Genomic DNA, 11,902 nt, shown 5'->3' with positions numbered 1-11,902 from the left:
ATGTCTAGCACCTATGCACAAGGAGCATTTGAAGGTTGTCCTTCATCAACTTCAAGCATCTCAGCATCACAAGAATCTCCATGTAAGGATATCAAAGAAGAGAATAAACAAGAAGAACCCGAGTTAGATTTGAAGCTCTCAAACATGGGGTTGGATCATGGGCCGAAACCTGAATTAAAGTTAGTTGATGATCTGGATGTGGGTTCTTCCAAACCATCGTCCTTGTCGACCACTGACATGCAAGATAAGAAGACGGAGCCTCGAGTCTTCTATTGTAACTACTGTCGACGAAAATTCTACAGTTCTCAAGCATTGGGTGGGCATCAAAATGCCCATAAACGCGAGCGAAACCTAGCGAAAAGAGGACAAGCGGTCGATGAAGTGGCTCTCGGGCACCCCTATACCCACCACCCATATCCGTACACATACTCATATTCAAGTATTGCAACACCTCCCCTCTATGGATCTTTTAAAAGACCTCTTGGCATTAGGGTGCAGTCTATGATTCATAAACCATATTACCCATGGTCCCTTCCGGGACCTAGATATGGCCATGGTGGGTGGTCTAGGCCGGTTATTAGCACACAACCCGCAATCGATAGGTTGAGAATGGTGGATTATCGGGTCGAAAATAGTGGCTTGCATGGACCAGGTTTAGCTCAGATCAACAGAGCCTTGATTGGACATAATCCTGCTACATCAGTTTCTGATGGAGGTTATGCTTGGGCCGATAGTGGTTTGGAAACTCATCAAAAGGAGCTAGAAGAAGAGCTTGATTTGTCTTTGAAGCTTTGAATATTAAGGATTATTTTAGGGCTTTATGTGATTTATTTTTAATTAAAAGAATTGTAATATGCTATTTTTCCATTTTTTTTTAGTGGTGTTGGAGTGACCTCGGCGGTGTGTGGGGGGACCCTTTGACGTGGTGGTGCACATATGTCCATAGATGCATTTTACTCGTATCTCGAAGAAAATGTATTTATGGGCAAGCGCATGCCACTATGTCAAGATGTCCCCCGTGTATCCTCCGCTAAGGTCACTCAGCATTATTTTTTTTTTTCTTTTTGTAATAAAATAATTTGTTACTTTGCTTTGTAGTTTATGTTGAATCTTAGTAACTATAGTTTGTTTGGAAATTTGTTTTGTGCTTCCATGAAGAGGTATATCAATCCCTAATGTTTCTCTCTATTCAATAAATTTAGTGGTAAGGTGAATTCTTTTGATATCAACCTAGGTAAGCAAAATCTTCTTCACATAAATGTAAAGATTTCGATAATAAGTTTTTATCAATGTTTTCACAATTGGTGTTTCCCAATGTTACAAGATTAAAATTATGAATATATTTTTTTATTATAAATACTTTCATTTATTATCATACAAAAAATCACAAAATAGATGGTTCATTGTTCCATCCAATTTTGGTACAAAATTTGGTCGAATCTTTATCGATTTGGTCTGATTTTTAAAACACTAGTTAACCACCGACAAAAGTAGAAAATTTCTGAGTATGATTCAAATTTGTCATTCAAAAAATTATTTAATATGTAGCAAAAAAAAAAAAAAAAAACTAAATAAAATTAATTTTGAGAGTTTTTATTGCCACACCAACTTTTTCTTAGAGCATTCCAATATGTGTGACATGCACAACTTATGTCCAAATTACGGTTTGGACAGACTGTTCATTTTAATTCTCAAAACATGCATTTCAAGTGAGTTCGTCACTTTTATAATCAATGAATTCATTGGTATATCCACGAATTCATAGATTTTAAAAGTGATGAACTCACGAGCTCGTAGGTTACAAAAATGACGGATGCATGTTTTGGGTATTAAAATGAACACTATACCAAACTCGGAATTTCATCATATATATTCAACGCCCGAATTAATGGAGATTCACCCATTAATTTTTTTTCCATTGTTTTCATATGAATTGGGTGCTCAAAGTATATGTTGATGTGGCAATAGAAATGTCTCTTATAATTTTAAACTTTTTAAAGCTTTTTGAAAGTATGAATGAGACAAAAAAAAAAGGGAACTTCTTTTAACACACAAATTTTTACTTTTAACACATCAAACTATATGCCAATGATTAAGGGATTTTCCCTAAAATGTGCACAACTTATGTCCAAATTCCTGTTTTCAGTATATTATTCATTTTCATTCTCAAAACATGCATTTTGAGTGAATTCGTCACTTTTATAATCAATGAATTCATTGATATATCTACGAATTCGTAGATATTAAAATTATGAACTCATGAGTTCGTAGGTCATAAAAATGACGAATGCAAGTTTTGGGAATTAAAATGAACAGTGTACCAAACTCCAAATTTCGTCATATTCAACACAAGAAATGGAAATTCACTTATTTAATTTCAAAAGGATTGATGTGTTGTAAGTAAAAGTTGGTGTGCCAATAGAATCTCTCAAAAAATTCTATATATTTTCCCCTTTTAAGCCCGTGATCAAAGTACCAGTGAGTTGACACTTATAGAAATCTTAAACCCACTTAATTTTGTTTTCTATAAATGGCATAAAAATAGATGCTCTTAGATATATTAAAGATATTTGTTCATTAAGTTCAGAATATCTTATTTATTAAACAGAGGGAAATATTGGGTTTGCTTCAGATAAGATATGTTGGAAAAAAAAATCCAAAAATCTTCCATATTTGGTAAGTAGCGCTGTAGTACTAATCTTCAAATAAGTAGTTTTTACTATTTTAAGTAACTATATATTTAGGTTTATATGGCAACAAGTTTATCTTAGTTACATTTCTGAGTTGTTTTAGTAGAACCGATCCTAACCATCCATTTAATTGATTTTGCATCTCCCATATGGCCTTTGGCACATGGTTAATTTTAAAATTTATTGAATTGATTCAAAACTCATCTGAGTCAATTCGACACAATTTGAAGTAACTCGACCCTGATACTCAATGGGAATAATTCTCCATATATAATATTTTTGTGGAGGAAAAATATTATTTAATTTAAACTATAATTAGATATTTTATAGTAATTATAATTTTAATATTTTTTATTAGATTCATCTGAGTCGACTCACGAACCTTCTACTTAACTAGACTCGTTGGGACATTTGAATTGAGTTTTTGAGTTTTAAAACTATGCCTTAATGAGGCTTTTTTTTTATGTGTCTATTTCCTAATAGACTAATGCTGGAGTGATACAAGGCGAGCCACATCTGATGTGATGGCGTGCACTTAACCGTAGATGACTTTTTCTCGTATCTCATGAAAAGCATCTACGGTTATGCGCACGCCACCATGTTAGATGTGTCCTCCTGTGTGTCACCCTAGCACGACTCTTCCTAATATGGAGTGTTATATATCAAATCATAGTTTTAAAACTCAAAAACTCTACTCAAATGTCCATCGAGTCAAGTCGACTGCTTGCGAATTTACATAAAGGAATACAACAAAAAATATATTAATTTAAAAAAAAATAATGTTCTAAAATAAATAATAATAATTTTTTTAATTTCTCCACTTAGTTGAGTTTCGTACCCAAGTTGGTGCATTTTCAAGTTGACTCGGCCAAGTTGATGAATTGACTTGACTATCTACCAACTCACAAGTCGACCGTTAAAAAACTTGATCGAGATTTTGGCAGAGTCGATAGATTTCAAGTTGAAATAGACCAATTTTGTGAGTTGGTTCTATGAGTGTTGTGGTCAGGTCACTTTGAAATCCAGTCGAGTTGAACTGATTAGAACTAATTTCGAGTTTGCTCAATGAGTTAAAACAATGGTTCGAATCAAGTTGTTGCCAAACAAATCTATATTCATTATTGCTTAAAATATAAAAACTTATTCATGTCAAAATGATTACTACAGCAATACTTTCCAAATGTGGAAGATTTTCCAATATTCAATATGTTAAACACGTGATACACAAATCTTACCTGAACCAAATCAAATATTTTTGTTTGATTATCGAGATGCTTGGAATTAATGAAAAATATCTTTGGTGTCTGTGACATGACAGCATTGATATTACTTTTTTGTGTGCAAGGGCAACATGGTAAAAAAATCTATGTTTACAACTCGTTGATTTAACTCAAAACTGAAGCAAATCGAGTTAACTTGGTATGTTTCGGCGAAAAAACCCATTTGAACAAACTGAATCAATGTAGAAGTATGTACTGAGTTGGATTAGAAACTCGACCAAGTTATGTAGCTAAATCTAACTTCTTTTTTTCATATATGATTTTGCACTTATAAGGTTGGAATCATGTATTTTTTTCATGAATCATTTTTAGGAGTCAAGGGATCCTAACCCATATATATATATATATATATATATATATATATATATATATGTGGGTAGCGTTCAATGGCAAACTTTTTGGCAAAACATTTTTCAAAACATGAGTTAGAAGTTTATAAATTGAAAAATCGTGGACCGTCCATTTTTTGTAAATTATTTTTGATGGGGTTAGAAGTTTTGGAATGGGCTGATTTTTTATGATGATGATCTCCTCACCGTAGAGATCATCCTCACAAAAAATTAACCTATTCCAAAACTTCTAACCCATGTAGGACAAAACACGTTGGGCAAAACATAGGGTAAATAGTAGGCTGCCGAACGAGACCCATATATATAATGAGGCTTAAAAGGTTTGGGATGTTAGGGAGCCAACACGTTTGTCCTATGTGACTAAAAATGTTCAGATTAAGTTGATTTTTTGTGAGGATGATCTCTTCACCTATGGTGAAGAGATCATCCTCACAAAAAATCAGCCAAATCTAAAACTTTTAAGTCCATCCAAAGTGGTTTAGAATTATGAACTGTTGATTTTTTTACCAAAAATGTAAATCACTTTTGATAGGCTTAGAAATTTTAGATTTGACTATTTTTGGTGACGAGGAGATGATCTCCTCGCCATAGAGATCATCCTCACAAGATATCAACTCAATCCGAAACTTTTAAACCACATAGGACAAACGTGTTGGCTCCCGAACCTGACCCTATATGTATGTGTTGTCCACCACATTTATTTTCCAAGTGAATAAAAATAAAATGGTAGAGGGATAACATTTTTCACTTTTAGTTCTCATTATCGAAAATGAAACATTAAAGGATCCCGACGGAGGGATTTATTTCTAAATAGTCCTTAAGTTTTGTGAGATAGCTTGATAAGATATTTAGTAAAGTTTTTATTTCTTAATGTGGTCCCTCATATTTGGGGAAATCACTGATTTTTTATTTACTATCAAGTTCACCACTTTTTTTAACTGTCGAACTCGACATTTTTTATATGTTTCTTTATAGTTTCACTAACAATAACATTCCAGATATTTTTGTTTTAACATGTATTAACTTAAAACCTCATTAGAATTAGAATTTCGCCATTGCAAGAAATTGTTATTTTCTTTGTATTTTTTGGTTAAATATAATTTTTTTAATGGGACTAAATAATGCACAAGGGATTGGAGGACATCTGTTCCTCATATATTTCATCATGCTAAAATAAAATTATATTTTGTGATTTTGTTTCTGGGGTTTTCTTAAGTTGGAAATTTGTGATTTTTTTGTGTACAAAGTTTAGTCCCACTTTGCTCACAAATGAGAATGTGGGATACCTAATAAGAATGAGAAAATATAGTTAGTTGTATCTGAGTCACAATTTTAAGGTTTTGATATGATGTTTTGAGGTTGTGTGAAACACCATCTGTGCACGCCCATCATGCAAAAAATGATTGGACTTGTAGGTTGTATTGGACACTTTGTTTGAGGCGCACTTTGCACTTATGCATTGTTGTGAGGAGTTGAGGAGCTTTAAAGTTTTCAAGATTCAAAAGTATCTAATTGTTGTGATTGATCCATCACGTGTGACAGATCTGATACGACTTGCACCGCACGATCCCATTAATATCCCATCGGATACGATGGATCAAGTTAGTACCTGATCATGATATATTAGGTTTGTTGATTCATGATTGATATCTGATTAGGGACGATCAGATTCGATAGATCAAGTGATGATCAATTAAACGCGATTGGAACCGTTAGATCATACAGATTCAACCAATAGGTGTTGATTATAAGGAACAAGACACATACCTTCAATAGGGTCCAATTTAGATCGTTAGATTTGAGATCAAACACGATCCAACAACTCTTGAACCAAGAGACTTTGAATTATGACTCTTGGTCAACAGATACATAAATGACTATAAAAAGCCAACCAAAAATCAGATTTTTTTGTTGAAAATTTTTGTACTTTCCTTTTTCCAAGATTAAGTACTAGGTATCTTCAGTTCCCAAATATTTTAGAGTATCCTAGATTAAATCGGATCATACATAATCCAATTTAATAATTTGAGTGTAGACTTCTATATCCTGAAGGCATTTATTTTTTCACCCTTGTGTATTGTGGTTCTAACTAATAGGGGAGAATATTTGCCTAAAAGAAATCTAATCCGATTTGATTTTGAAAGTTTTTTATTCCTCTTTCATCGAATTTCTCTTAGTTTCTACATAGAATTTTTCTAACAATTTTAAACTAATATCTTGTTAGATGGAGGCTTTGATATTTTACTCTTCCTAAGTTGTGAACCAAGATCTATCTTGCCTTGACTACTTCGACAAGCAACACTTCACTCGATGGTAATAGAAAGTGTCATTCTTCCTCACTACTTTGAATATTGTCTATGTTCTAAAAGATGATCTGGAACCCATTCTCGGTGCTACTCCAAAAGACAACATTGAATTGGAAGAGAGGCGTAAGAAACAAAAAATAAATTATTTCTTATGCAAAAATCATATTCTCAATGTACTCAACTCAACTTACGATATTTATTGCACTATCAACTTGGCCAAAGAACTCTGGAAATTAAGTACAAAATAAAATAGGCAAGTACCCAAAAATTTATGATTAGTAATTATTTTGATTTTAAGATGTCCAACGACAAATCGGTCATGTCCCAAATACATGAACTACAATTGATCGTTGGGGATCTTAAGATTGTTGGGATCTATCTTTTAGAAGGCTTTCAAGTGGGGGCTATTATTTCAAAGCTTCTCTAATCATGTAAAGGTTTTAGAAAAAGATGGAACATGAGGAGAATAAATATACTTTGGAGTCTTTATAGCATTACCTTCGTATAAAAGAAGATGCCTGTAATAAAGAACATAAAGATGATTAAACAGAGAAAATCAAAGTGAATATGGTTGAGAGTAATGAACCTAAGAAAACTGATTCAAGGTTAAGGCTTAAAAAGACTTCCTCCTTCAAGAAGAAAATTGACAAGTATTTCTATTGCAATAAGCTCAATCATTATGCACGAGAATGCCGACATTGAAAGAAGTAATCCAAGAAAGAAGCTAATACGGTATTGACTGATGATGCATGGTTGCAATAATTTTCTAGGCTCGTCCACTAATAAATATTGTGTCAAACAACAATGGTTGGTGGGTTGATATTGGAGCTACAAAAAACTTTTGTAATGAAATGAGTCTCTACACAAATGTAACTTGTGGAGAAGGTGCAAAAGTGAATATGGTCAACAGTGCTTTTTCCAACATTCTTAGGGTTGAGTCCATAAAATTTAAATTCACTTATGGGAAAACTATTTATCTTGTCAATATCTTCTAAGAACAATTCTTAGAGGCTTGGATCAAAGATGGTTCCATAAGAATGCCCTTCATGAAGCGAGAGGTGACGTCGAGATAGCAGGATAACTCTCATTATTGCAAATTCCGTTGGATAGTGGGGCACCCCACAAGGAATTGTTGGATTCTCAAAAAGATTTTTGTGAAAAGATTTTCTAGTGGTGAACAATAGTTTAGACCAGATGAACTAACTCGTGCCAACCCCTTACTAGATCATAGGCATGAGGTCTTAATGGTTTCTTATGACAATCAATAAAAAATGTCATTTTTTTACTCAATTGGATTAATTAAAAGAACATAAAAAACAAAAGAATATTAATTGTATTAAAAAAGTTTCTGAATCAAAACCTATAATTTATTTTATATATAATGGACCGATAAAAAAGAAAAAACAATGAATCAACGAAACAATAAATAAATTGTGCAAGAAAAAAAATAAACATATAAGAAACCCTAGCAAAGAAAATTCTTACCACCCAATAAAGATTTGAACGTGCAAATTTAAATAAAATATATTAAAGAAATCAAAACTTATCTCTTTTTTCATTAAAAAAAAAAATGAAACTTTAAAAATAGAGAGATTGATAAGAAAAAATAATAATAAATAATTTAAAATACAAAAGATCATGGATTATGGATCAATAAAAAAACAAGAAAACAAATTATTCAAATGATTCAGATTATCACTGAGTCAACTCACCGACAAATAAAGAAATTGCACAAAAAAAAAAAAAAAACATATAAGAAATCAACAAAAGGAAATAAGAACCCTAAAAGAGAGAAATCTTAGAACCTAACTAAGAATCAAATGTGAAATTTCACATAAAATGTCAAAGAAACATAGATTTCTCAATCTTTCCAAGAAAAAAATAATTAAAGAAACAAAAAAGGATTATTTTTTTATTTAAACTTTTTTCTTTTTGTGTTCTTCGATAAAAAAGTTCCCGAGATTTTCAATTTCTACGGTGATTTCACAATTAGCAATCCTTCCAATAAGAGTAGAAATGTTTGCAAATTCAACATCACTACAAAACCCTAATTTGCAAAACAAAACCTGTAAACATGGGATTTTCATTTTCAAAAATCTCTACTACTTAGATTTGAAGTTGTCACTATTATCTTTTAGAATAGGGTGTGAATGAGAATTCAAAAGATAGTTTTGAAATTCATTTTTGTAGTGACTTTCTTATGGATAAGGGACTAACCTACCAAGATCTAGGTAAGGAAGTCTATTTTAGGAAATAGGTAAGGTGTTAAGGCATCCTATTTCCTCTACGTTGAGTGATAATTTATGTATTAGTCAATTTTCATTTTTTAGAAAATGTAAGAGAGAAATTGGTAGAGATGGAAAATTTGTACCCTCAAATTTAGAGGGATTTTGTTTTGGGCTTAGATCACGAGGGTCACTTCATTATGAGAGGGACCCCATTGTGTCTATGCCTACAAAACTTACATTTTTAATAGAAATAAACTTTCCAAAACCTATAAAAAAAGAAGAAGTGAAGAGTAGAAATAAGGGAAGAAGAAGAAGATGAGAGTGGAAGAGAGAGGGATTATGTGACCCCACTACACCTTACCTTGTATGCTTCCTTTTTTCTTCTTCTTCTTAAGTTCTTGATGATATATTTTTGTTAAACTTTTGGAGGAGAAGATAGAAAGAGTTAAGTGAGATTGATGAGTTTTTAAATTTTTGAGGGGACTTGAGAGTATCTTTTAGGGAGATTGAAAAAGAAAGAGAGTTGAAGAGAATTTTTTAATTTTTCTAAGGGGTTTGAAAGTATGTGTTTTTGAGATGAAAATTTGAGAGAGATGACTTCAGAAGGGGCTTGAGAGCATGCTTTTATGGTTTGTGAGAAAATGAGATTTTATATAGTGTTAAGAAATGATTTTTAGGTATAAAAGAGTCCAATCCTAAAAGTAAATAGCAATGATGTTTTGTTTGTTTTATTTTAATTTTGAAAATTTTAATTGTATGAGAGTAGGAATATAATTTATCTTAGGATTTTGGGAGAATGACATATGAAATGTAGATTAAATATAGAGTAGGATAAGGTGATATAGTGATTTAAAAAATGATATAAGAAATGTGTTGGGAGAAGAGTAGGTAGAATAGGGGATAGATAGGGAGGTGGAGTAACTTAATGAATGTGTTGAGAGAATGGTAGGATAGGGTCGTCGAGTGATTTAAGGAATGTATTGGGAGAATGGTTTTGCGTTTGAATTTTATGGATTTGGATATTGGGTAATGGTTTAGGTTGAGTTGGATTTATGATTGGTTTAGGCCCAATGGGCTTAAGGGTTGGGTTGGATTTGATATGTATAAGATTGGGTAGGGTTGAGATTGGATTTGGTAAGGACTTGGGCTTATTAGAAATGAGGATGGGTTTTAGAACTTAAGTAAGCATTATAGAGGGCCCATAGGACTATTTAGAAGTCCTAAGGCTTTTATTTTTAATAAAATGTCGAATTTTGAATATTTTGGCCATTAGACATGTTGACAATTTAAAAAAAAAAAAAATCTTTTTTTTGCACTTTTCGAGTTGGGCACGTTCAAATTAGGGTGTCTACAAAATCAACACAATTTCTCCAAACAACAAAGTAGAGTTCTTGTATTTATAAACCCTAATTTTCAATTTCATTAAAATTCCTTTCTGTCACACACACACACACAAAAGCAAACACCATTCTATCTATTCTCTTTCTTGTATCAGAAGATGCTCCGCGCATTGCCATGTGTCCTATATGTGTCGTAAATCTACTACTATTGCATGGGTCATAAGCGTTTTAGTTGGTAGAGAGAATTTTTAGTTGGCATGAGAATTTTTTTGGCTTCACAAAAAATATGCTCACAGAATTCTTGTGAGTGCGACATTTGACGGAGAGAAAAGGTAAGGGAATTTAAAAAGTTACTATCTCCCGACCTGCCCCTTTCCCCTATTTTCTAATTTTTGAATTGTTGGTTTGTTAATGCTTTTGAGAATATTTTAATCACATTATGGATCTACTCGTTTGTCATTGTTCCTCTTCCCTTTTTTCCAACAAAGAACCATTAAATCATCGAGAACCTCCTCCCAAGAATCAAATCCATTAATTTTGAAATCTTTGACAAATTCTGCTTTATGCCAACCTTAGAAAATCTCAAACAATTATGAAGATTCTTGTTCTCATCCTTTACTTTGTCTAATTGAAGATAAAGATCTTTAATTGCTTAATTCTACTCATCATTTCTCATTATCAACTCAGCTTGTTGCTTTAGATTATCTTCCATAAGCTTCGAAATGTCCAACCTCACATTAGACCACATCGTCTCCCTTTTGAGACTACCCATCGTGAATTTTCTACCATTGATTTTCTTTAAAGCCACACCAAACTTCCTTTCTCTTCGACAATTACTGTGGAAGGATAAATTCTTTGACCTATGAAATAACGACACATGCCAATAAAGGTGAAAGGGCTTACATGGGACAGTTTTTCGACCCCCCAGTATGTGGTATCGCTCGGATGGTTTGTCGAGGAGAGAAGCTTGAAAGAAGGTCGGAGAGTAGGATTTCGTAGAGGGAAATGACTCAAAATCCTTGGGATTTTGGGGTTTGGGTAATTGAATTAGAAAGGACTCTTAAAAAAGGGAATCCCACATGATTCTTATCTCAAACTAGAAAGGGATAAGAAAGGAAAACGTGCAAAAAACAACTCCTTTATAAATAAAATAAAAATAAAAATAAAAAGGAGCCCCCCACATCAAAGGTACACAATTCTGTTACACAAAAGTCTTGTCGAAATTTCTCTAAAATTGACTTAGGCATCGAAGAATATGTGGAACAAGGACAATCTTGAAGAGTTGCAAGTCATCCGATCCGGAAAGGAAAAATCTCGAGATGATCACAAAAAGCACTCCTACAATTACCTAAATTTTGTTCAAAAGAATTAACAAACCAAGGTGATCGGAGAGAATGTTGTTAAACAATTCAAAAATTAGAAAGTGGAGGCAATGGAAGGTCTGTAGAGAGAAACTTTTTAAATTCCCTTGCTTTGTCTTTCTACCAAATATCACACACATGAATTCCATGAGCCAAAAAGTTCTCGTTTTAATTTGAGAGCTGATTTTCTAATTAGAAAGTCTTCACTCGATCAATACTCGACTGACGTGATATATACACAAAATCATAGATTTTTTTCTTAAGATACACAATTGCACATTTTTACCGAGATACGGAAAGTCTTCACTAGTTCAATACTGAACTGACGTAGTACGGATTACGGACAC

The 11,902-nt window shown here is 32.7% G+C and overlaps 1 protein-coding gene across 1 annotated transcript; it reads left to right on the top strand.

Annotated features, from left to right (window-relative positions):
• Positions 1-795, top strand: LOC147400573 (zinc finger protein 3-like). The gene has a single exon (XM_086444611.1). The coding sequence runs from the start codon at positions 1-3 to the stop codon at positions 793-795; it is 795 nt and encodes a 264-aa protein (XP_086300737.1).
• Positions 796-11,902: the final 11,107 nt, after the last annotated feature.

The sequence above is a fragment of the Akebia trifoliata genome, chromosome 6 (assembly GCF_017979445.1).
Source record: "Akebia trifoliata isolate Shusen 1 chromosome 6, ASM1797944v1, whole genome shotgun sequence".
Taxonomy (NCBI): Eukaryota; Viridiplantae; Streptophyta; class Magnoliopsida; order Ranunculales; family Lardizabalaceae; genus Akebia; species Akebia trifoliata.
The sequence above is the reverse complement of the archived record's forward strand: the minus strand, read 5'-3'. Positions and strand labels throughout refer to the sequence as shown.